This window comes from Engystomops pustulosus, chromosome 2, assembly GCF_040894005.1.
Source record: "Engystomops pustulosus chromosome 2, aEngPut4.maternal, whole genome shotgun sequence".
Taxonomy (NCBI): domain Eukaryota; kingdom Metazoa; phylum Chordata; class Amphibia; order Anura; family Leptodactylidae; genus Engystomops; species Engystomops pustulosus.
This window is the reverse complement of record NC_092412.1, coordinates 45,834,559-45,862,415: the sequence shown is the minus strand read 5'-3', so window position 1 is coordinate 45,862,415 and position 27,857 is coordinate 45,834,559. Positions and strand designations below refer to the sequence as shown.

The following is a 27,857-nucleotide window of genomic DNA, read 5'->3' as shown; positions in this document are numbered from 1 at the left end:
TATCGGAGGAGGTGGAGGTGGAGGAGGATGAGGAGGAAGAGGAGGAGAATGTTGGCGAGACACAAGAGGGGACCATTGTTGAGTCCTTCACTGTTCAGCGTGTATGGGCAGAAGAAGAGGAGTTGGAGGAGTTGGAGGAGGAGGAAATGGACAGTCAGGCCAGTGAGGGGAGTGAATTCTTACGCGTTGGTACTCTGGCGCATATGGCAGATTTCATGCTAGGCTGCCTATCCCGTGACCCTCGCGTTCAAAGAATTTATTCCAGCACCGATTACTGGGTGTTCACTCTCCTGGACCCACGGTACAAGCAAAATCTTTCCACTCTCATCCCTGCAGAGGAAAGGAGTGTGAGAATGCATGAATACCAGCAGGCCCTGGTGCACAAGCTGAAACAGTATTTCCCTTCTGACAGCGCTAGCGGCAGAGTGCGTAGTTCTGCGGGACAAGTAGCGAGGGAGAGTAGGCGAGCAGGCAGCTTGTCCAGCACTGGCAAGGGTACGCTTTACAAGGCTTTTGCCAGCTTTATGTCACCCCAGCAAGACACTGTCACCTGTCCCCAGTCTCGGCAGAGTAGGGCTGATCTTTACAGAAAGATGGTGAGGGAGTACGTAGCTGACCATACCATCGTCCTAAATGATCACACAGCTCCCTACAACTACTGGGTTTCAAAGCTGGACATGTGGCACGAACTGGCGCTGTACGCCTTGGAGGTTCTTGCCTGCCCTGCCGCTAGCGTCTTGTCCGAGCGGGTTTTCAGTGCAGCTGGTGGCATCATCACCGATAAGCGTACACGCCTGTCGACTGACAGCGCTGACAGGCTGACGCTTATTAAGATGAATAAAGCCTGGATTTCTCATAATTTCCAATCTCCACCAGGTGAAGGAAGCTCAACCTGAATAATTGATCCACTCCTCCTCCTCCTCATTTTCCTCCTTCTCCTCCTCTTTGTACAGTAAAGCAGAGGAAACTGGCTATTTTTTGACAGGGCCCACTGGCTCTAGCTATAGTACTTTATGCATTTAATTTTTCTGGAGGGCCACCTACCCGGTCCTCTGTTTTAAACAATTTTTGGGAGTGCCACATACAGGCACTCAATCTATTCAATTTTTCTGGAGGGCCACCTACCCGGTCCTCTGTTTTAAACAATTTTTGGGAGTGCCACATACAGGCACTCAATCTATTCAATTTTTCTGGAAGGCCACCTACCTGCTCCTCTGGTTTGAAAATTTTTTTGGACTGCCACATACAGGCACTCAATCTATTCCATTTTACTGGAGGGCCACCTACCTGCTCCTCTGGTTTGAAAAATTTTTGGGACTGCCACATACAGGCACTATCCAAATTAAATTGTCTCCATAGCAGCCTCCACACGTTGTCTCCATTGCTACCTCCAAAAGTCGTCCATATAGCTGCCTCCATACATCGTCCCTTTATCAAACAAGGTGTGTCAGGCAGAAATTTGGGTTGTTTTCATGGATTCCACATCAAAGTTGTTAACTTTGTCGCCACCCTGCTGTGTTATCCACAAAATATACTGGCAAACTTTTATCATTTACCAATATTATTTCAGCGCTTCTTGCGCATCTGTTTACATTCCCCTCACCCGCCATATCCCAAACTTATAAGAACGCTACTACACTTAACTTGGTGCAGGCTGGGACCGAGTCTGACCCTGGGGCTGGTCATATACTGCCGACGCAGAGAATTGCGGGGCCTACCTCGGTCCAGGTCTCAAAGGCCTACTATACCTCCTCCCAACCCTCCTCCACCTCCTCCTCCTCCGAATTACCATCCGTGGGCATGGCGCCATCAGTCGGTAGCTCTAGGCACAGCAGCAGTGCCGTCGCTAAGCGACAGCAGGCGGTGCTCAAACTGCTGAGCCTAGGCGATAAAAGGCACACCGCCCAAGAGCTATTACAGGGCATTCCACATCAAACTTGTTAACTTTGTCGCCACCCTGCTGTGTAATCCACAAAATATACTTGCAAACTTTTATCATTTACCGATATTATTTCAGCGCTTCTTGCGCATCTGTTTACATTCCCCTCACCCGCCAGAACCCAAACTTATAAGAACGCTACTACACTTGATCTTATACAAAAGGTTCTTAGAAGTGCTGTTTGGGGAGTAGCCTAGAGACAGGGGCTTGGATTGGCGAAAGCTCGCCTGGCAGCGGAGCGCCAGCTCCATGCCAAGATCCAACTAACATAGTTTTAACTGCAGCACCTTTAATCTACTACTAGTTCACTGCCTCCATACATGGTCCCCTTATCAAACGAGCTGTGTCAGGCAGAATTTTGGGTTGTTTTCATGGCTTCCATGTTAACTTTGTCGCCACCCTGCTGTGTAATCCACAAAATATACTGGCAAACTTTTATCATGTACCGATATTATTTGAGCGCTTCTTGCTCACCTCCTTTGGTTCCTCTCTGCCACCCATTGGTTTGAAGCCTGAGTCCATTTAGGGTATGTCGCCATGCCACTCTCTAGCCTGCCGCTGCTGCTGCTGCCTCTGCATGCCGTCCCCTATAGTGTCAGGGTCAATTATTGGATGTTTTAGATTCTATCTAGCTTCATTCTGTCACTCTTTCATGGCCATGCTGTTGCCCATAATTTTGGCATAATGGTGCGTTTAAGCAGCCTCAGAGGCATCCATGCATGCTGCCCCTGCTGTTTCCTGTCCATTTCCGTGGTGTTTCCATCCTTTTCTGAGGTACCCAGGTGTTTGGCCAAGCTTCCCTGTGCAGAGCCTTGGTCCCCTTGAAAAATGCTCGAGTCTCCCATTGACTTCAATGGGGTTCGTTATTCGAGACGAGCACTCGAGCATCGGGAAAAGTTCGTCTCGAATAACGAGTACCCGAGCATTTTAGTGTTCGCTCATCTCTAACCATCATGGTAAATTTCTTAATGACAGATTTGTTTTGCACAATTCTGCAACTAGGCAACAATTCCATTCATCCTAAGGGTGCTCTTTAGGTGCTAGACACAAGGGGTATTTATCAGGACTTCTATGCTAAGAAATTGGCATTGAAGCCCTGAATTAATCGCAAATTTTAGCACTTGTGATTATTTTCCCCTGTCCACCACCTCCACACTAGGTGAGCTGGATGGGCATGAAGGGGGCTTGGCCAGTAGGAGAGTGGTCAGGTTCAGGGAGTCCCTGTCCCATGGCGGTGCACTTGCACTTACAGCCAGCATCTTTTAACATGTGAAAAGTTGCTGGCTGCACTAATTTCTACGCCAGGTAGGACCTGCCATAGAAATAAAGCACTGCACAGCCACCTGCCGGATACATCAAGAAGCCTCTTGATGTGTCCAGCTGCACCGAAGGGGCGACGAGGCTATCATGTTTTGCCATATGATAATGTCTTTCAAAATGCAATGAAAACACAACGTGTGACCTCACCCTTAGAAGTAACCAATAAATTTTAAAAAATGTTAATGCTAAAATATATGAATTTAAAAAAAAAAGTGATACATCAAGTGAAAGGTCTCACAGAACATCTGGAAAATAAAGATACATAAGGCACGGCACAAGGTGCAGACCAACGACAGCAAACGTTACATGACATGATAAGGATTAGGCACATGTTTATACAAATATGAAAGTGACCTTATGTTTAAGTTAAGATTAACACATTGGGGCAGATTTACTTACCCGGTCCAATCGCAATCCAGTGGCGCGTTCTCTGCGGAGGATTCGGGTTTTGCCTGGATTCACTAAGGCAGTTCCTCCGACGTCCACCAGGTGTCGCTGCTGCGCTGAAGTTCCTCGGAATGCACTGAACTTCACCAAGCCTGGCCGAGTGAAGGTAAGCGACAGTTTTTTAAAAAAAATGCGGCGGTTTTTCCAAATCCGTCGGGTTTTTATATGGCCACACACCCCGATTTCCGTTGTGTGCATGCCGGCGCCGATGCGCCACAATCCGATCGCGTGCGCCAAAATCTCGCGGCAATACAGGGAAAATCGGCAGAAAATGGAAAAATTTGCGTAACCCGGCGGAAAAACCCGATTCGGCCCTTAGTAAATGACCCCCATTTACTCTTTTTACCTCTGCACAGAGGTGTATCCGCTATTTGTTTTGTTTTGTTTGTTTCATAAAACTACATAATGGCATAATACCTATGTGCATAATTACCACACATTTAATATATTTGTGTCCCTTTTACAGGTTCCCCCAATACTTCTGGATAAGCAGTTCTCTGAATTCACTCCAGACATCACCCCTATCATTTTGGCGGCTCATACAAACAACTATGAAATAATAAAGCATCTTGTTCAAAAAGGAGTCTCCATCCCCAGGCCGCATGAGGTCCGCTGTAACTGTGTGGAATGTGTTTCTGGATCCGATGTGGACAGCCTACGGCACTCTCGATCAAGACTTAACATCTACAGGGCATTGGCGAGCCCCTCTTTAATAGCATTGTCAAGTGAAGATCCTTTCCTTACCGCATTCCAGCTGAGCTGGGAACTCCAAGAATTAAGTAAGGTAGAAAATGAGTTCAAGTCTGAGTATGAGGACCTTTCAAAACAATGCAAGCAGTTTGCTAAGGACCTGCTGGATCAGACAAGGAGCTCGAGAGAATTGGAAATTATTCTCAATTATAGGGATGATGGTGGCATACTGGAAGATCAGAGTGGTAACGACCTGGCCCGATTAAAACTGGCAATTAAGTATCATCAAAAAGAGGTAAGATATTACACAATTATAAAAATTTTAAAAATATATACAGTATACTAAAATAATGTTTTTGATAACACTGGATCCCATCCCACTGAGTAAACTAAGAACAGTGCAGTCTGTACTATGTGGGGATAGCAACACCCTTCTGTCGGATATGCATGTTAAATGTGGTGCACGGTCCTACTAAATACCGGAAAGCCCCTTTCAGTGCGCCAAAAAGTGTTCCATGCGCTCGAGATGTGTCTTGGACTCTTCTTAAATACACGTGCAAACAGTTTGTGCACCTTGGCCATCACTTCAGCACAAAGTTCACCAGACAGGACCCAAAGAATCTTCTTGCAGTCCCAGGCAACTTAATAGATGCTGCTGTCTGCACTATTTTTAAGGGACACATCCTTGGCTGCTTGGGACTGCAGGAAGATTGAGACAGGGTGGATTATCAATAGAGGTCCTTTTTCTGCTGAAAGTTATGAAAGAACATGGAGCTGCTTAAATTGCTGTGTTGGTTCTATGCAATAAATAAGTGGATTTTGGTTGTAATTTGGGCACTCAGTCTCTAAAAAGTTCATCATCACTGTTCTATTTTGCTGTTGTCGTGATACTTCAGTGATGGATATAAGGATAGCAGGAGCCCTTCCCTCTTTGGTCCCGTATTACCTTATAGCTTATAGCCTTTACAAAGAATTGCAATATTTTTACAGACAGTTGTTCAGTTGAATTTGTATGTAAGTCGGAACTGTATATTTTATAATTGTACCCCCAGACAAAAATGTTTTTGTCTCTGTGACAATTGGATTTTAAAAATGTTGGATTGTCATAAGAACCAGGATTAACAATAAAGCTTAGTTGCAGAGACATTTGATAACTGTTACAGCTATTTATTGTAGCCTAGGACTAAAGTACAGTAGATTACCAACGTTTGTAACTAGGGGTCGTCTGTAAGGCGGGTGTTCATAAGTAGGTTCGTATCATTTTTTTACTTACCTTACTCTGAAAGTACCAGATTGGTACTAGACTTTTTAATGAAGAATAAAGAATTCTTCTACGGCAAACGGCCTATTATTTCTCCTTATTGGATTCAAGAAGATAAGCGCCAGGTAAATGTCCTTTGAACAAAAACTGTAAAATGCTTAATTTCCTTATGGTGGCGCTGCAGTAGACTCTGGCTGTGAGGTTCCTGAGCTGGATTTAAAGGGAACCTGTCACCAGGGACCTCATTTTTCACTAAAGACAGATTGTAAAAGCCCATGACACCAGCAGTGCAAATCTGCCTTTCTGCCTTTTCTAAGCATTTGCATTACAATATAATTGTGTGTTATAACTTACTCTTGCATCCCAACAAAATCCTGGGGTAGTCACAGGGGGTGGGCTTTGGTTTGGATGCATTTCAAAAAACAACATGTGACTTGTCTGAGCTGCAGACTGTCTTCATGTTTGTGCTCCTGTACAGCTCTGTCCCTCCCCCACTGATGTCAGGCTGACCAGGCTGTGACCTCTGAGAAGAAGCAGGAGGTGGAGCTAGACAGGAGCACAAAGGTGGGATCCAAGCTCTGAGGAGTGGGTAACACAGACAAGCCACATGTTGTTTTTTGAAATGCATCCAAACCAAAGTCCAGCCCCTGTGACTACCCCAGGATTTTGTCAGGGAGCAAAGTAAGTTATAACACACAATTATATTGTAATGCAAATGCTTAGAAAAGGCAGAAAGGCAGATTTGCACTGCAGGTGTGAAGGGCTTCTGCAACCTGTCTTTAGTGAAAATGAGGTCCACAAATAGCTTGTGAAAAGGGTCAAGATTTTTAGATAGGGTAACCATTGTTCACCAAAGGGCAGAATGGTTTAAAATGTAATAAGGTTAGTCTCCTCATCCGACCACTGCCACTTCTATTATAACACCAATAGTTTTTACGATCATCCCATGCTTCAAAGCTCCACTTCCAGATGGTGGAGGAAACATTGACATGGAGATGGATGGAGATGAACAAAACCTCTCAGAATAGACTGATTAAAAATATATTTAAATTGTTTTTAATTAGCTAATTATGAGTACATTAATGGGAAAAGACAGCTTTTCAGAGGAGAAAGCAAAATACTGGAAATGGAGAACAATAGCCTTTTAATAAAACCATAGAATAAATGATCGAGACTTCATATTAGATTTGACATTGTCATATCAAATTACTATTATCATGTGTCTATGACTCAAATTATATAAAGAGCTGAATAATGTACTTATAAAACGCCAACACATGATTAACTGAAATGAAAGAACTTTTATTAAAACTTGTTTCTTAGCACATTATCTGACAGAAGGCGCTTCATGATATTGTGGGTGCATAATAATCCAAGCTTTTCATTTTTATATTGTTATATCTTGCAAATTATGAGAAATGAAAACATAAATTACTTTAGAATAATTTCAATAATTTCATCTTTCATTTATTATGATGATTCATTTTAACACTCTGGACCTTCCAAAATCCAAAAACTTTATTCTCTATGTAGAGGTGGAGAGGAGTTACTTCTGCTCAGCTCCGATTCCAGGGGAAACAGCTAAAATCATCTGATCAACTGAGCTACTGAGTGTCAGACCCCCGCCACAATACGATATTGATCCCCTAACCCATTGTGAAGTATTGTTATGTGTTTAATGAAAATGTTTTTATTTTCATATGCTTGCTGAAACTAAGAGGACATTTGACTATGAATGAGTCTGGTCAAAGTTTAATCCTCTGTACCAAAAGAATGCTAGACCCCCTCCGTAATGTTGACCCGTGTCACAAGAGGAATTTACAAATATTACCCACTCCAGGGAAAACAGAGCCTTTGTGTCTGCGATGCCCATGTAATAATTTACCAACCAATGGACTATGGACATTACTTCTTTATCCCTAAGTAACCAGCCCAGGACCTTCACCACTGCAGTTTTCTGTATAATACTTTGTGACACAAATAAAGAATCTCACATATGCCTAGCCTTTCATGGAAACGCTGCTCCACACACATTGAGATATTATACCATTCTTTGTCTTGGTATGATTTCTTTGAGCTCACCCTGTGAATTGTATTAGTCATTAGAGAACCTGAGATTGTGTGAACAGGGGCAGTAATTGACACCATGGATAGTCCATCAAAAATAATGAAAACAGAAGAAACCATTTACCTTCAATAGGGAGTCCAAATCTTCAATATTGGTAAATGTCCCAATGCAATTTTAAGTGCTAGAAATAGATATAGAGCTGTAAGACTCTCCATCTTATGGAAGTTTGGGACTTGTACACACACAGGGGAAACAACTATGTTTCTTTCAACTCTGTATCCTCGGTTATCCTACAGTAGTTGGATGAAAAGGAATAGATGTGGATCAAGTAAAAATCTAAGTTTACCACCATTAAAGATTTGGACTCCCTATTGAAGTTGTAGCTTGGTATACGATTTATAACACCAGTATGTAAAAACTAGAAAAATCTTGTGTTGTCTTTGGATTGTAATGTTCTTGAACCGTAACTGATTTTTTATTTTTTTTTTTTGTTTACTGTGAAGGGAATGTGTTTAACTAGTAGTCTATTAACATTTTTGGAGGTTTTATTTTTTTTAAAAAAACAGTATGCATTTCCTTGATCTTACTGAGCATTGCTAAATTAAATCCACACTCGGTATCAGCAATCTTATTGAGTACTGAAGACTGTGAGCTCCTCAGCCTACCAGCTCTCCCCCGCTTTTAACACAAAATATTTTTCATTGTTCCTACTCTTCTTTATATGCAAGTAGCAGACTATCTACACTATTCACCCAAATCTCCATTCACGTCTGCCTTCTGAGCAACTATCAGCTCACTACCTTGAAAAAGGAAGGCAGTGAAGAAAAAAGCTGTTAAATACTAGTGTAAGGCTTATTTCACACTACTGATCCTTATCTCCGTTACAAAAGTAAATAAAGGGGGTTTAACATATCAGTTGAAAATCCCATTGACATTAAAAAATGCATGGTTAACTTTCACAAATGCCCCTGCAACCCAAGTCACGGGTTGCAAGGGCGCCCTTGTTCCCCCTTGTAATTCGCACCTCTTCCGAGTTCCAGCGACGTCTCCTGTGGTTCTGCGTGTGCCTTCTAGGGCGTGCATGCACCCGCTCTGAGGGAGTTAAAGGGCCAGGGCGCTGCTAATTGGCGCTGGACAGCCGCTGACTTGTTAAATAGCCGGCCTCTTCCTGTAAAAGCTTCCTATTTTGCAATTCTTGAGTATTATCTGTTGTGACCTCTGCTGCTGATTCTGACTACAATTCTCTGCCGCCTGTCTTGACCTTCAGCTTCGTCCCTGACTCCGATCCTCTGCCACCTTTCCTAACCTACTGCCTTACTTTGACTCTGATCCTGCCTGCCGTTTCTGTACTCCACTTTGGCCACCACCGCGGGCCAACCCACTTTGCGGTGTCGGCTCCGCTCTCAGGTGTCGGCTTACGTCATTGCTTGCGGTGGTTCAGTGGGTCTACCACCACCGACCGTGACAATAACAGATACCTGCCAATCGGACCGTAACGGGTGACATATAATTTACATTGATGTCAATGGGATTTTTAACTTTGGTAATCCTCCATTTTTTACTTTTTTTAAAGAAGGCAAGGAACGGAAGTATGGAACGGTAGTGTGAATTTAGTCTAAAAGGAAGACTTGGGACAATATTTTTTTTATTATTGATAAGTTACAATACAAGGAGACAGCAGGGACAGGAAGAAACAATCCAGCCTCTAAATATAACAGTTTTCTGTATGGCTTTTTCCCTAACATACAGTCAGAATCTTGATTTGAAAATACAAAAAAAAAAAAACTCTAGACATTAAAACTTAATCTAAATAGGCACAAAAACTCTCACCCTACTGATTCCTTATATTTACTTTCTGGTCTTTTTAAAAAAAATACCATCTCAGCTAATTATTGGCATCAGTGGGTGGGGGAAAGCAGGTTACCCCTTCACCTTAGCACCCTATGCTAAGGACTGCGTGCAGCAAGAGATTAGTAAGGTGAGTGTGACTTTTTTTGCTGTATTTGTACTGCAAGCCTTTTTCAATGGAATGTTCTCTGTTAGGAAAACCCTTGAAATAATTAAGGTTAATGTGACCTCCTGACATCCATGGGAAAAACATTTTTTCTTTTTCTTTGTATTTTTAGTTTGTCGCTCAACCTAACTGTCAGCAGCTGCTTGCTTCCCGCTGGTATGATGAATTCCCAGGATGGAGGAGACGCCATTGGGCAGTGAAGATGGTGACATGTATAATAATAGGACTACTTTTCCCTGTCTTCTCTGCGTGCTACTTAATAGCTCCCAAAAGCAACCTTGGACTTTTTATAAGAAAACCGTTCATCAAATTCATCTGCCACACTGCATCGCACTTGACTTTCCTGTTCTTCCTACTACGGGCTTCACAAATTGGAAACAAAACAAAAACCGACACTGAACCAAACAACATTGAATGGATCATATTACCGTGGGTTTTGGGTAAATGACTTACTAAATGCATGATGAATACATTGTAAATCTATGCAACTGGATTATGATTGTCTATAGACAAACCACAGAGCAGCATGCAAAAGATTTTAGACTATAATAGTAGTAGAATGTAGGATGTTTGATGTTGAACAGGATATTTGTCTGGCACACAAATGAGTAGATTTAGTATTTTCTGTAAGATGCCAATGAATAGACATTACTCCTGTTTCCCACATTGCTCTGGTACTTGAGTCTTGTTCGCCCAGGCGGTGACCTTCTTTGACCAATTATCACCTCTTCAGACCACGGGACATCACGTGTGATGTTGAGGAAGAGACGCCCTGTGGTCCAGGAAGGCTACTCATTGGATGAAGCCGATCCCGTGACCTCTGAAACATGTATCTGGGTGCACTTCTGACAAAGACAGAGAAAGCAGGATATGAGAGCTGGATCAGGGTTAATTTACCATTACTGAGTTTTCCAGAAATCCTGGAAAACCCCTGCAACGTTTAAGTGTGTATAGATTTTTCTCGGAGAATTTTAATTATGAAAATAATACTTTAATACTGATATTTCACAGGATCAGAAAGTCTAAAGTTGGCTATACATTATATTAACAAGGACAGACATTTTGTTTAATCTGTCTAAAATGTGGAATATTTTTTCTTCCATGTTGGTTTCTAAAATGTTACTATTTCTCTCCTATTGTCTGTAGAGGAGGGTGGCTTCATTTGTCCTACCATAAGAGTAGGGTTGCAGTATGTGTTCTAGGCTGTTAGCTGTCCTGGAGCTTAATTTAAAACTACTGGGATTCAGACTACATGTTCACCACCATTGTTGTGGCTTTGAACTGAGTGCACTGTGACCTGGCTGGGCTGCCATATCGCAAAAGATAACATGTGTCTTATCTTTCAGCAAATTGTGGACGTGGCCGTTTGGCTTTCTGTATGTAGCCCAGATCCCCACACCCCAACTATAATGTAGCATTTGTCTACTCCTGTGGGTTAGAGGTACCTCATGGGTGTTTGTCCTTTCAGTCTACGGGCACGTTAACATGTAGACAGACAATAAAGAAGAGATACTGTTGTGCCGTTTTTATCTCCCCATCTAGTATTTTATGTATTCTGCCTCATGCATGTAACTGTATTATATTACAGTACCAATGGTAACATTTTCCAAGACGTTTTTGTTTGTATTTTGCCCTTTGTTTGTCTTTGTCTCAATTTAACTATATTCCCACAAAGACAAGATTCTTAAATTTACTCAGAATGACAAATTAACACATTCTCTAGTTCACTGTTATGAATAAAATATCAGCTTTTCATAGATATAATTCCAACATGTCTCAGTCCTGGTGTACACAATTTCGATACCCCAGGATCCAAACCTAAATCAGATTTTTAAGGTTGGACAGGACAGATTGTTCTCCTGTCTGACACTGCACAGAGCTCCTCTCTGCATCGGCCCCCACCCCTGCATTCCAAGGCACACAGAAACAGACATCTTGCCAGCAAACAACAGTGTGAGGAGAGTAAATCTACAAGCTACAGACAGATAAGGTGAGAGAGGGAGGCATATAGCAGAGCTGACAGTTTTTGTTATGACTGAGATAGTAGAGCTAAGGATGTAATTGTGTGTTATATGCATCTCATGGATCTCATCATCTCTCATCTCTGATCTGTCTTATCTTTCTTTCTATGTATCACATACTAGTGAATATTCATAAGCTAAATGAAAATGTACAAAGACCTGGACTCTGATAATCTAAGCACATTGTAAGCACATAGAATCTAATAGCACTAGAGGGATCATAAAGCTTAGAAAGTCCACACCTATACTCTGGAATTTTACACTGACCAGCCTATGGAGTGATGGGACCAAAAACAGCTATAAAACTGGGTAAGATTGTAAAGTAAGGGATTTTTCCAAGAAAGAAAATTCTCACATCTCAATCCCCTAGTGATGTTCACAAAATAAAGATCATTTTAACCCTTTACTTTACAATTTTACTCAGTTTTATTGCTGGCTTAACTCCACTCTAGGCTCCTCAGTGCAAAATGCCAGGGTGTGGGCAGGGACTCTCTAAGCAGACACATTATTATCCATCTCGTTCTGTGGGGTGACAATGTGGTTACATTATCAGGGTACAGGGTTGCACTTTCATCTGGCTTCTGACATTGTACTAACATACTTACACATAGAAAAAAAAAAGTGAGACAGATGAGAGATGCATGAGATACCGATTACACAGAGGCATGACAGACAGAGGCTGACAGACTTTTACACTGTTACACTTTTAGCTATTCTACATCTCTGTTCTGACAGAATTGTGCCTGCCTACCCCTTCGGATCACCTTTTAGTTTGTAGTTTGCAGCTTTCCTCTGCTCACGTTGTGGTGCTGGCAGGAAGTGAATCAGTGAGTGTCTCTGAGCTCCATTCAGGGGGCGTGTCTACAGGGCTCAGAACAGAAAGACACAGAAACTCAACAAGCACGGCCTCACACAGAAATGCAGCATGGGGGCCTGACCCTAAAGTCAGAAGTTACAGGGTCGTGTCTAGGGGCAACTGAAATTGTGTACACCAGGACTGATAGAGACAGGATGGACTTATATCTGTTAAATGCTGTATTTTTGTTACTAAAAGTGAATTAGAGAATGTGTTATGTTGTTTCTCTTGAGACATATAAGAAACTTGTCTTTTTGGGAATACCCCTTTAAGGATTGGCTTTTTATAGCTAACCCACAGGAACTTTTAACAATCTATTTTGGTCATATCTGTCCATCTGTGAATTTCAGGAGCTGCAGGCTGTACATTGTTCAAAATAATGACCAATAGATTGTACTTTAACAAACATTATTCCATGCTGGCCATAGGAAAGCGGGATTCAGCAGACCAGTATTGTTTGCCTCTAACAAAGGAAACAGCATTGCAAAGTAACTAGAAAAAGTCTAACTCCTGAGAAAAACCAGATGACGAATGAAAACAAGTGATAAACAATTATGCTTCTATATTTGGTTACAGAGGTGCACGGTGCACTTAATTACTGCACAATAATGACTTGATGTGTTCACTTAAAACTGATTATATAGGAAAGTAATTATTCATCTATCTCTACAGCTGGTAAATAGAAGCCTGTAAACGGCACTGTGTGGGAGGTGAAAATGTGGACTTCTCAAACGTATGCAAGGGTTAAGCCAAGATCGTTGTAATGCCCCATACTGATAATCATTAGAACACTAATTATATTTGAGGGAAATTGGCAGGGTCGGCTCCAGGTTTCACTAGGCCCCTTGGCGACAGAGCCTCAGTGGGCCCCTTTGCAGTAAACTCACATGGCGGCATTAAAAGTTCAGAAACTCCTGTTTCCTAAAATATTCCTTAGTTTATCAAACAGCCCCCTAATGGTTATTTTATATAAAAAATCGCCACTCACTCCCTATGGATTCATTAGATACAGCCCCCTCAACCCATGGATTCCTAATGTACAGGCTTATGTGGGCCCAACCCAGCAACTCTAGGCTCCGGCTCTCACCCAGGTATGCCCAGTGGTGGCACTGGCCCTGGTAATGGGTATCCACTATATTAAAGGAATAAACAACTTTCCAAATAATTTATAGTTAGAAAGTAGTACTATGGTTTTGTACACAGGAAATTCAGACATGTTACCAAAACTTACAGACTACAAACGAACCCTGTATGTAGTCAGATCTTGAATTATAACTCTGTTACAAATGCCAGTGCATCAAACATGTGGCTAGACATGTTGGTATACAGATTTTGAGAGTTTACCAGTATGTAAATGTTAAGAGGATGTAAGTGTTAGGACGTTAATAATCGTTAACACCATCATTTATAGTAGGTTTTGGAAGGTTAAGTGGTTGAGCTGTAAAATACTTTATATCTGGGCTGTATTAGCCACAGTATGTTCTCTAGTCTAAGCGAAACTCTTAGTAGTATGGGTGGACTACTCCTCCAAGCAGAGATCTAGGTGGTGTCTTACATTGCTTTCTGGGTAGACATATATAATTTAGATCTGCCATGTCCATACTGTGCTGCTTGTTCTTTTCTTTCTTTCATTTTATGTTCTGAAGCTACTTGTCAGAAAACTTCCTCAGCAGCAGAGCAGAGACTTACCTCTTCCTGTGTTTGCTCTGAGCTGAGTCAGTTATATGCTGCCCTCACTTCCCATGGTGCTTTGGTGCAAAGTAACTCCTCAAAAGCATCTGAAGTCACTTAGCAAATCCAGTGAGATTCCTCTATGACATAGATTGAGCTGCAGAGAGAGCCAAAGAAAGTTCTGAAGAATCAGCTAATGGGATGGAGGGATTGATTGGAAAGACCTATTTACTCATTATTATGTTTAGGAGACTTCATACATAGATCTGCACAAACATAAGGCTCCCCTGCCAGCTACACACAGAGAGCAATATCACATGACCTTAAGATGTGTAGTTCACAAATGAGCTCTTTGACATACACTACAGAGGCTCACTAAGATGGCTCACTTGACCCTGACCCTGACCGTAATAGTTTAAGCCAACCCCTAATAGGGCTACCATGCCCCTTCAAACTGTATACAAAAAAGGTTAAATTGGAGTGTATTTTGGGGGCTAACCATCTGAAAATATCTCCCAGGAGAGCTAAATAGGGAGCCCTTCGGGAGCTAGAAGGGCTGGCTCTTTTTAGTAAGCTGAGTCAAATTATCCATATTAACATAATGGGGCACATTTAAGGGTCCAAACACCGTCGGGTTTCAGGGTTTTTTTCCGTTTTGCCCTGAATTGCCCTGGGTTTTTGGCGCAGGCGATCAGATTGTGTCGCTTTGGCGTCGGTTTGCATGAGACACAAATCGGGGGCCATGGATGTCGGACAACTCGACTGATTTGGACAAACCACAGAATTTAAAAAGCAAATTGTGTCGCAAGATCAGCACTTACATGCACCAGGAAGAAGAAGGTGAACTCCGGGGGACCTCAGCGGGGAAGCGACACATGCAGGAAATTGGACGCACAATCTTAGTGAATAGCGGCAGACCCGAATCCTCATCGGACAACGCAAGGCGTAAATGTGCCCCATTGAGATGAACTGCACATCACTACTGACCTCCCCTCTTCCCTCCAGAGTGAGCAGGGAGCAGCAGCCCCTCCCTCTCCAGCAGTTTTTCCAGAAATAAGTACAGGCAGGAGAGAACTGCTACTGAATTTCAAAAGCAATTGACTTGAGTTTTAAGAATTTGTTAGAAAGCAGAAAGCATCCAAACAGTTAAATCAAATAATAACATAAAACATCCACAATTAATGTCACACAGATTTTATAGATATTCTGAAAGTTTGCTTGTCTCCCCCCAGCCAGCAGTCTCCATAGTCGGCTTTTCATTGTCACATGCTGGGCTTCATATCAGCATTGCACAGGCATGGACACAATTTATCTCTGACAATTTAAAGATTTGGATTAAAGTAGAGGAAATACTGCTTACCTTGGCAGTGTCACTTTCGACCTTCGCATTTTACAAGCTGTGTGTATTTTTAGACAAATGTGTCGCAAACAAGTAAGCAAAGAAATCTAAATGGTATTTTTGAAACAGAATACCTAAGTAATGCATTCATTGCAAATTATTCTACTGATGTAAGCCAAAAATAGCAGCAAGCTGAACATTCATCAGTGTAATAAAGGGAATATCTGTCAGCAGTTTTGACCGTACTGTTTGACCATGTTGTTAGTAGCGGCAGGACTATTTATAATTTCGGCAGTCTTTCACCCATGCAGTGAGTCCCCTTTATAGCCCCTTCCTTCTGCTTTGAGGAATTGCTGTACTATCCAACCAGCAGCCTGCAACAACTTTTACCTACACAAGAAAGCGAGTGATATGGAGCAGTTTAATGCACAGCACAGAAAGATCTTCATGCCGAATGTGTTCTTAGATAATTTCACTTTGTTGTGAAGGAGATCCATATTCCACCCTATATACAAAAGTGAGCATCTATGGATGCTGCTGTCTATTGCTGCTCTCCCTGTGTTTGGTAATATAGCAGTGTAGAAAGATTTGGGATCTAATCCCAAACAGCCTGTATAATAAAAAAGTAGCCAAGTCAAGTAGCCAAAAGACAAAATTTTTTATTAATTTAAGTTACCAACATAAACATAGAACAAACATCCATTGGGCAAAGATAAAAGCATTTAAAAAGGATGCATGCCAGTGCACCCATAGGTGAGAGAACAACTGGAGCCTGACACCAGATATTGTCAGGTCATCCAGACCTGGGCCACCCACAATTGAATCCCACAAACACTCTAGCTAGGATATATGAATGTGTGGCGGCTGGGTATGTGTATACATCAACTGCAGTGGGATAACCACTAGCAGTGGGCTCAGCATGAAATGATGGAGATCTGTGCACTGATGGTGCAGAGTATCCTCTATATCGTGGAGTGAGAAAAATTGCCCACAAAACACATACCGCCCAAGATAAGCCAATGCCTATATGTTACCAGCGAGTGTGGGATGGGGGTGAGGGCTCAGGAGAGGTCGCTCCACGCGTTCCGACGCCAACCGCAGCTTCCTCAGTGCACAGATCTCCATCATTTCATGATGAGGTCACTGCTAGTGGTTATCCCACTGCAGTTGATGTATACACATACCCAGCCGCCACACATTCATATATCCTAGCTAGAGTGTTTGTGGGATTCAATTGTGGGTGGCCCAGGTCTGGATGACCTGACAATATCTGGTGTCAGGCTCCAGTTGTTCTCTCACCTATGGGTGCACTGGCATGCATCCTTTTTAAATGCTTTTATCTTTGCTCCATGGATGTTTGTTCTATGTTTATGTTGGTAACTTAAATTAATAAAATTTGGTAATATAGCAGTGACCAGTGAACTTCAACATTCTGCTCACTGTCTATCTATATAGTATTTTAGGTATATCTCAGCAAAATCTAGTTATCTCTCTGTTTCTTTTTTCACTTCCTAGATAAAAAAAGATGTGCTGGGCAGAGAGAAATAAGCAGTTCTGTTAGAAGATCGTGTTAATAGAATACTAAAGCCAGGTAAAAACAGAAGTTGCTAAAGCTCACGGCCGAGAGCTTTATAGACAAACAGTGGGAGAGTAGTAATACGTTATCAGCCATGACAATCCCCTCTATCATAATCAAGCATGATAAAGCAGGGGCACTTGCAGGAGCACTCCCCCCTCCCACAGTGTGAGATTAAAGCATTAAGAGGGGCAAGTGCTGAGATAGCAGGAGGAGGGAGAGACAGAATGTAAAGCTTCAGCTTTGGTAACACCCCCCAGAGTCCTTCTGGGTCATTAGCATAATTATGAAAGTTGATTTTTGACGCAAAGGAGGCCACGGATAACACATAAGAAGATTGCCACAGTCACAATGCCTGGATCTATGAGTAAGTGCCCCTCATGCTTGATTTTGCTGGGCGATATCAGTTAAATCCCCTGCACTGACATCTCCCCAGCTCATCTTTATTCACTTAAATGGAGGTGAACTACAACAATTAATAAATCCAAGGCAACTCTTTAAAAGGGATTTTGCTGAGTGGAAAGATTGCTTGCCAATATTTCTATTTTGTGTCATACACATAGAAATAATCAGATTTAAACATTCAATTATTAATATGATTTCTAACACTCACATTTAAAGCTCAAGTGATGCCAAGAAGAAAATATACAGGGTTTTAATATTTCATGATAGCTAAATTTGTATCTCCCCTTATAAAATGTTTAATAGTTCATTCATTTCCCTAGCAACACAGATGGCATTTTGGAATGGGCTACAGTATATATTATGTTTTTTGTTTTTGTGGAAAGAAGATACATTGTGTGATAATTGTATACAGTATGGCGCAAATATCCAGGTATTAAGGACTAGAACCTTTATTTATAGCAGCATGCAAAAATAAGAGCACAACATAAAATATTCAATTTATTAGGAGGTGTGTATAATACTGGGTTTCATGAATACCAAAATGTCAGTGTTGCTTGCTGGCAATGCCCATACTTCCCAAATAAAGCAAATCTGTATTCATAAACTTGACCTACATAAAAATAAATGTAGTTTGTAGTTTTTATAGAGCATGTGGGGCTGGTCCGATTGTATACAGTGTCCTATCTGCAGACAGCATGTTATAGAGCAGGAGGCACTTTGCAGATTGTACATAGTGTCCTATCTGCAGACAGCATGTTATAGAGCAGGAGGAGCTGATGAGATTGTAAGTGGTGTCCCATCTGCAGGCAGCATGTTATACAGCAGAAGAAACTGAGCAGATTGTAAATAGTGTCTTATCTGCACGCAGCATGTTATAGAGCATGAGGAGCTGAGCAGATTGTAAACAGTGGGGGTCATTTACTAAGGGCCAAAATCGCCTTTTTTCGTCGGGTTTCCCGAAAATTGCGCTGAATTGCCCAGGGTTTTTGGCGCACGTGATCGGTTTGTGGCGCATCGGCGCCGGCATGCACGGAAATGGGGGGGGGGCGTGGCTGTCGGCAAACCCGATGGATTCGGACAAACTGCACATTTTTTTTTTCAAATGTCCGCTTACCTGCACCCAGCAACGGATGGTAAACTCCAGTGAACTCCGACAGACTTCAGCGCAGCAGTGACACCTGGTGGACATCGGGCACACTACCTTAGTGAATTGCCGGAAGACTCGAATCCTCGACGGAGAACCCGCAGCTGGATCGCGAATGGACCGGGTAAGTATATCTGCCCCAGTGTCTTATCTGCAGGCGGCATGTTATAGAGTAGGAACAGCTGAGCAGATTGTAAATAGTGTCCTATCTGCAGGCAGCATGTTATAGAGCAGGAGGAGCTGAGCAGATTGTATATAGTGTCCTATCTGCAGTCAGCATTTTATAGAGCAGAATGAGCTGAGCAGATTGTACATAGTGTCCTATCTGCATGCAGCATGTTATAGAGCAGGAGGAGCTGAGCAGATTGTAAATAATTTCCCATCTGCAGGCAGCATGTTATAGAGCAGGAGGAGCCAAGGAGATTGTACATAGTGTCCCATCTGCAGGCAGAATGTTATAGAGCACGAGGAGCTGAGCAGATTGTAAACAGTGTCTTATCTGCAGGCGGCATTTTATACAGTAGGAACAGCTGAGCAGATTGTAAATAGTGTCCTATCTGCTGGCAGCATGTTATAGAGCAGGAGGAGCTGAGCAGATTGTATATAGTGTCCTATCTGCAGGCAGCATTTTATAGAGCAGAATGAGCTGAGCAGATTGTACATATTATCCTATCTGCAGGCAGCATGTTATAGAGCAGGAGGAGCTGAGCAGATAGTACATAGTGTCCTATCTGCAGGCAGCATGTCATAGAGCAGGAGGAGCTGAGAAGATTATAAATAGTGTCCTATCTGCAGGCAGCATGTTATAGAACAGAGGAGTGGAGCAATTTGTAAATAGTGTCCTACCAGCTGCTATATTTCATAAACCTTCAAACAGTCCCTTTTGGCCACTAGGGGGTTAATCAGCTGCAGCCGTAGACGATGCATTTATGTGTCATTTTCCTATAATTACACAATTTTGCATAACATATTATAAATGTACACAAAGATGATAATTTACATGGCATTGGTTTTGAATAATGGTTAGATTATAAATAATGCTTATTTTATCCTGGTTTTTATCTCGTCTGTAAAAATAGATGGTGAAATATACTGCGAGACTGTTGTGTCAAGACTGGAAAAACATCTCTCTGCGTCGTTCTGTTCATTCTTACTTTCCCACAAGCCTAAAAATATATTAGATAACGGGGTTGTAATCTGCTCTCAGTAATCCAGAATACAGGATTTTACAGATGATTTTGAATTTATATATATCTCAAGACTATGTTCATATTGAAAAAACTTTGTATGAAATTATTACAAGCAAAAGCAAGAACAGAGAGATAGAGAATAGCTGTCATGTTCTGTTTTATGGGCGACCATGAGGTCTAATGTGTTTAGACATTACATTCTATTCTGACGCGGTGTATTGTGCAATTGTTAGTCTTACAGTAAAATCTAAGCAGAACATTTATTGCTATCTGAAATGGGTCATATTTATTTATTTAAAGAAGGGCCCTGGAAAGGAGATGGGACATTGCCATAGCATCGCCGGGTTGCAGCTTCACAGGCTGTTACACTGTACAGGAGCACATATCCCCCTGCTCCCTCAGCACTGACAATCTTTTATTGCCTGCTGTAATATCACACAGCCTGTGAAGCTGCAGCATGTAGGGGCTCTGGTAACACTCAGCACTGACAATCTCCTATTGCCTGCTCTAATATCACATAACCTGTGAAGCTGCAGCATGTAGGGGCTCTGGTAACACCCCCAGAGCCCTTCTGGCTCATTAGCATAATTTTAAAAGTTGTTGTTATAAGGAAAAAGGCCATGGATAACAAATGTAAAAAAAAATGACCACAGTCACAGTACCTGGATCTATGATTAAATGTCCCATGGTTTACATCAGACCACATCAGACCCCCATTCTCGTGATACCAACACTGAGACCACGGATCAGCAAGTCAGGCCCTATTCTTTGGATAAGGGCTTAACTTGTTTCTTTTGAAAATCCCTTTAAAGACAAACACTTAGCACATGTAGATTTTATGAGTCGCTATTGATTGAATGTATAATATACCTGGCATTGGATAGATGTTCTGCTGTCAAATTAGTTCTTTGTGCAATGATATACTGAATTGTTAAAATATTTTTACAACAAACAGGTATCATATGGGCTGAAATTAAACAGATGTGGGACGGAGGATTTCAGGATTATGTCCATGACTGGTGGAACCTGATGGATTTCGTCATGAATGCATTGTACTTGGCAACTATTTCATTAAAAATTGTTGTATATTGCAAGGTAAAATTCGACTAACTAAAATGTTTTATTATGTATAACATTATATGAAATTCAAATATGCTTTATTATGATTGTATTTTATTATGTTTTTTAAAAATGTGTCATATCTCGTTATCATGGGGTGGTACTAAAGGTGATTGTTCTATCTTGCCTTAAAATAAAGTGCCTCTCTCAAGAGAGGAAAGATGTGCAAGCCCTGCGCTTCCAAAAACTGCTTTCCCTGTCTACTTGCCGACCCAGTGCTGAATCAAAGGCAAAGACTGGACAATGGTCCATCCTTTTTTTGTCTTTGTGTTCTGTGCACAAATCCAAACAAGAGAAGCAGACAGTCAAATAGTGTGGTCAGGCAAACTAAGTCAGAACCAAAATAGCAGAAAGGTAAAAAATTGAAAGGCAAAGAATAGTCAAGGACACAAGCAATAACAGTCAGATACACAGCAAAGCAAAAAAAGTATACAGAATATGAGGGTATGTTTTTTTTATTTTTTTATTTGGCCGCCCCTAATGGATAAGGGCTGAGACATTAAAAAGTTAATAGTTATCACTTATCGCTGATTCTTCCACAAATTTTCTAGCAGCCACCATTGCCAAGCAATGTGTGTCTTTATCTTTGGTGCTCAATATGCTAATTAGGATCTTTACTGTGAAATGAGCAGTCCACAATTCCAGCAAACAAATTGGCACCACCCACCTTTCACGAGGTAGCCTTTTTAGTATATTGGGTGCCAAAAGTTACCAAAATGCAGAAATGCAGAGTTGATGAAGTAGTGAAACATCTCATAATGTCTCAAGATCCTCCCTAAGGATCCATGGCTAAGTGGTGCACACTTGGCACAACCTCAAAGCAGGGGTGCACTAGCTAGGAGGCGAGCTGAGCTTCTTACCTCAGGCAGCATCATCTGCAGCAAGATGGGGGGAAGCATCAGGGGCACAGTTATCTGCTACAAAGCAAGATCAGCCACTTAAAAATTATGAAAAACATACCTGATGTCTGCATCAGTGTAAGACACTGCATGGAGAACCCACTTACTAAAAAAATAACTTGATATATTACTACTGGATGAGGCAAAGGGGGCAAAATTCTCCAAGTCATCCGACAAGTGATGCTATATGTATGATCTATATGAGGAATTTTTAACTTGTAACATCATTTTTTTTCTGTTGTTTTAGTACAGGCATGAAAAGGCGACTGAACGTCACCTCTGGGACACGTGGCATCCAACCTTAGTCGCTGAAGCCTTGTTCGCAATAGCAAATATATTCAGCTCATTGAGATTGATCTCATTGTTCACAGCTAATTCTCACCTGGGTCCCCTGCAGATCTCTTTAGGAAGAATGCTTCTGGATATTCTAAAGTTTCTCTTTATTTACTGTCTTGTGTTACTGGCATTTGCTAATGGATTGAATCAATTATACTTCAATTATGATACAACCAACAACACCAAGAACTGCACTGGCATTAGGTGTGAAATTCAGAACAACGCCTTCTCCACGTAAGTTGTGACCCACAAAAATTATTATTTATATATTATGTTTTATTATGAGCATCAAAAATGCCAAGTAGAGATGAGTGAATCATTGAAGCATCGTCAGTAGAGATGAGCGAGCACTAAAATGCTTGAGTGCTTGTTACTCAAGTCGAACTTTTCCCGATGCTCGAGTGCTCGTTTCGAATAACAAACCCCATTGAAGTCAAAAGGAGACTCGAGCATTTTTTAAGGGGACCAAGGCTCTGCAATAAAATGTGTCATGTTATTGAGAAATAAGGAAGTCAGTCCTGTTTCTTCGTTTTTTTAATTCAATGGAATATGCATGGAACTTCAAAAAGGAGAATGACCCGTGTTAAACGTCTGCAATGTGTTCTTCACACATATTGTTCTTCACATACTATTGTGAAGAACACCTTTCTGCACTAATGTCTTCTGATAAGTTAGCAGATGTACGGAAACATCTGCAATGTGTTCTTCACTGTGTTCACGGTGTTCTTCACTGTGTTCTTCACTTAAATGATCCTTAATGATCCTGTGTTCACTGAGTTCTTCACTGTTCTTCACTATGTTTCCTTAAGTGAAAGCTCGTTCTCAAGCAGGCGAAATACTCGTCCGAGCAACGAGCCATTTCGAGTACGCTAATACTCGAACGAGCATCAAGCTCATCTCTAATCGTCAGTTTAAATAAAAATCAAATTTGTCTAAATTGAGGTGGTTCCAACTGTTTTGTAAATTGGCACGTAACCCCTGTAGTCCTTTAAACCCAATATTTTGTTAATTTTCTACAAATTTTGTCATAGGGGTTAGCTTTCGTATTTGTATCAAATCTATAAATTGATGAATAGATCTTTTTATCTCCAATACCAAGGATGGTATTGTACAGCACCATTGAATTAACCTCTTATCGATATAACGGACAAAGAGCTGATGCCGGCTCAGCTCGAGATTGGAGCTGAGCTGGCATCGGCATACACGTGGTGTCAGCTGTAACTGACTGCAACATTTAACGTGCCTGCCAGGGGTATCTCCCAAGATTATCCCCCCCTTCCCTGTTCTATCTTTGGTGGGGGAGGGGCACCTATCACTGTCATGGCAGCTCTGAGGTCTGATCAGGGACCCAGGGCAGTGCCTGTAAGCTCCCCATGTGCATAGGCTGACATAGGATATTATCATGAACAAGCAGTCAGATGATTGCTTGTTCATGTCTCTTGGTGGAAGAAATTTAAAAATAAAAATAAAAAGTTCTTAAATAAAAATAAATTAATAAAAATGCCCATAAGCCCTATAAACATATAAAGAGACATACAATGCAAAAAAATGTCATGGTGTCAGCAGTTACCCCATGGGATTAGAAGACTGTCTGAGTGCATACATATGTGTGCATGAGTGTATAAATGTATAGATGTGTATATGCTGTATGACTGCATATGGTACTGTATGTATATATATGCTGTATGTGTGTGTATATCATGTATTTCTGTACATGGTACTGAGTGTATATCTGGTGTATGCTGTATGTGTGTATATTGTATGTTTTTGTATATATGGTGTGTATATATTGTATGTGTACTTAGCTGATGAATGTATACTATATGTGTATGCAGTGGCGTAACTAGGAGAGGCAGGGCCCCAAAGCAGGCTTCTGAATGGGGCCCCTTCCCACTTCAAATATATACTTATTTCTATACTCACTTGTATGAGTTACACACCATACATCGTATACATACACATACAGCATATATACATCACATATATGTATGTACATATATGTATGTAATGGTGCACATCCTGCGCTTTTGTCAGATCAGATGATGGGGCCCCTGACACTTTGGGCCCCACAGCAGCTGCTATGGCTGCTACTACTGTAGTTATGCCCCTGTGTGTATGTGAACTATTTGTATAAGTATATAAATATATAAATATATGTGTTTGCAAGAGTATGAATGTGTGTGTATGAGTATATAAATGTGAGTGTTTACAAATATGTAGACTTTTTAAGGGAAAGGGGGCCCCATGCAGAAGTCTCCTATAGACCTAGCCTCTCCTGCAGATGAGTGCCTATTGTGCAGCAGAGTAGAGCTGATTGCTGGAGGTGCCTGATGTCTATAACCAACAATCTGCTATTGCTGACCAATCCTAAGGAAAGATCAGTAGTATCACGAAATGAAAACCCTGCTTTCAGACACACGGTGGTCATACGCTGCGTCAAAGTCAGAACATTTCTAATAATCTACATTCTGGATAAGTGATATGGTTAAGTAATAACCTACAATTACCCAGGCACAAGAGGAAGGACCCCTGCAGCTACAATTACAAGCTATAAGCTCATTAATATTTTTTCATCCACCTCCAGGCAAGACCCTTGAAATCTGGTTTGATGTGACTATAAATAGTTGGGATGTTGAAAATGGAAGTGAATTTCTTTTTATTATCTTCTAATTGATAATATTAGGGTTCTCGGTGATAAACAGATGACAAAGTACAAAATTAAAATGGTTATAAAAAATAATGCAACATTTTTTTAGATTGCTAAATTAGACGTGTGTATTCCTACTATGTTTACCCCACATGCTTAATGGAATTGCCTTACAGAAGGGTTTTCCAGGAATACGCGAAGCCCTTCTGGGGCTAACGCAGGGTGGGCAGAGAAGGAAAACCCACTTACCCTGCCATGACCTCCTGGTCCCCCGTCACTTCAGCCAAGTGGCAAGGTCCACATTGGCTGAAGCGAGATCTACGTTGCTCTGGAACTTCCAGTCGTGGAGAAAATTGAAAGTAATGGAGCAGTGGGGTAACTGGGAGCTTTTCTTTTCCCCTGTTCGTACCCCAATTGGGGGTTTCCATATTCCTGAGAGACCCCTTAACTAGACCTAAACTAGTAATGAAATTCAGAGTGCCTAAAAGAAAATGTTAAATTAAATAAGTGTTTTCAGGGGGCGCCAAACGCTGTCCATAGTAAATGCCTGTGCGGTCCTATCACAGCACAGGCTGACAGGGATACATTACTTTTGCATGGTTGATAATGAACAAGCAACCAAATTATTGCATGTTCAAGTTCCATATTGGGACAAATCAAAAGGTTTTAAAAATGTTTTTAAATAAAGAAATAAACCAATAACTTACAATAACAAATGTCCCCGAAGCCTGCTACATATAAAAGTGACATTTAACATAAAAAAGCGAAAATCATCATTCAAACCCCTTATTTATAGTATTGCCAGGTCTGTAATGACCCGTACAATAAAGCAAAATCATTATTGAACCTGCACAATGATTGAAGTAAAAAAAATGAAAAAACCCACCAAAAAATATGATTTTGTCCCACATAAAATGCTATAAAAATGGTACTATTGTAAAGTACAACTTGTTTCACAAAAAACAAGCTCTCATCCAGCATTATGGACACAAAATTCAAAGTGTTATGCCACGTGGAATATAGCGATGTAAAAATGATAGATTTTTTTCTTAAAAAACTTAATCAAAGTTACAAAAATTTAGTGTCAAAGTAATCATATTGACCCATAGAATAAAAACAACATGTTACTTAGGGTGTATGCCAAAAGAAAAGTAAAAACTCATTTATAGAATTGAGGGTTTTTCTACAACTCCCCCCCCACACACACACACACAAAACAGTTACTACATTTTCATCCATATGTCATAGCCACCCCAAAATGGTATCAGTGAAAAATGCATCTTATCCCTGTAGTCTTATGCTGTAATAATGCCTTGATACTGCTATGTGATCAGCTATATTCATAGTGCATGGTTTGCTAATGTTAGGAGACTAAAGGACCTGTGATGATGTCACCCTGGTCACTTGACATGCTGATATGAAGCTTGGGACACGGGGAGGTGTTGATGGGAGGGGCTAGTCGAGCAGGGCACGCCCCCTCTGATACCATGTAAAATAATAAAAAGTTGATTTATAATGATGTGAGGGAAACAATTTTCATCTAAAGAAGAGTCTCAGTTAGTTAATAGGACTCTATGGGAACCTGTCACTAGCTGTATTTGTGAAATTTGGTGACAGGTTCCCTTTAAGTAAAAAATTGGCTGCGCCTTTAAGGGGTTGAATATGAATTTTTGTGATTTTGATTTTTAAATAATTTTGCTCTTATTTTTCCAGGTTATTCGAAACACTGCAGTCTCTATTTTGGTCAATTTTCGGACTCATCAATCTGTATGTTACGAATGTGGAACCAAAGCACACATTCACATCGTTTGTTGGTGCAACCATGTTTGGAACCTACAATGTAATCTCCCTGGTTGTTCTTCTCAACATGCTAATTGCCATGATGAACAACTCCTACCAGCTCATCGCTGTAAGATATATTTTATATTACTTACCTCTAAGGGCGTAACTAGGAGAGGATGACCCCCATAGCAGACTCCTTAACTAAATATACATATTTATACACTGACACATATTTATACGCTATTCACATCATATAAATATAGTTACATACACATATAGGGGCAGATTTACTTACCCGGTCCATTCGTGATCCAGCGGCGCGTTCTCTGCTCTGGATTCGGGTCTGGCCGGGATTTAATAAGGTAGTTCCTCCGCCGTCCACCATGTGGCGCTGCTGCGCTGAAAAGCATCTGAACGCACTGGAGTTCACCGGCTCGGGCTGAGTGAAGATAAGCGCGCGCCGGGTCCCGGTGCATGGAGAGGGCTCGCGGGCCGAGCCCTCTCCATAGCCGGTAAGTCTTTGCTGCATATTGCAGCAAAGGCTTACCGCTAACACCGGTAGCACCGATCGCGGGTGCTTTCACGGCGATCGCCGCCGGCAATGCTGCCGGAGGCTTCAAAAAGATGGCGCCGCATGGGCGCCGCCATCTTGCCGCGGATCGCCGCTCCCCGATGACATCACGGGGAGCGGTGATCCGTTGCCATGACAGCATCGGGTCTCACGAAGGCCCGATGCTGTCTCGTTTTAACCCATTCATAACAATGTGCTATCAGCACATTGTAATGAATAAGGAGTAAAATCACCATAAACTGCCATATTGCAGTATGGCAGTATATGGTAGGATCGATCAGACAACCTAGGGTTAAAGTACCCTAGGGAGTCTGAAAAATAGTTAAAGTAATAGTAAAAAAAAGTTAAAAAAAAAAATTATATTAAAAAAACCTAAAAATTCAAATCACCGCCCTTTCCCTAGAACTGATATTAATATTAATAAACAGTAAAAATCATAAACACATTAGGTACCGCCGCGTCCGAAAATGTCCAATCTATCAAAATATAATAACGTTTTTTCACTGCGTTTAACCCCGTAACGGAAAATAGCGTCCAAAGTCAAAAATGACATTTTTTTGCC

General features: G+C 41.4%; 1 protein-coding gene across 2 annotated transcripts in view; it reads left to right on the top strand.

The window, feature by feature from the left end:
• TRPC4 (transient receptor potential cation channel subfamily C member 4) overlaps positions 1–27,857 on the top strand; it is a 125,094-nt gene that overhangs the window by 91,140 nt on the left and 6,097 nt on the right. Inside the window, exons 3-7 of one of the 2 annotated variants that reach the window (XM_072134444.1) lie at positions 4,173–4,691; positions 9,852–10,179; positions 20,897–21,036; positions 22,207–22,529; positions 26,656–26,851. In XM_072134444.1, the coding sequence (XP_071990545.1) occupies positions 4,173–4,691; positions 9,852–10,179; positions 20,897–21,036; positions 22,207–22,529; positions 26,656–26,851 (1,506 nt within the window). Of the gene's footprint in view, positions 1–4,172; positions 4,692–9,851; positions 10,180–20,896; positions 21,037–22,206; positions 22,530–26,655; positions 26,852–27,857 lie in introns of those variants that run through there. The other variant, XM_072134445.1, reaches the window with a different exon arrangement.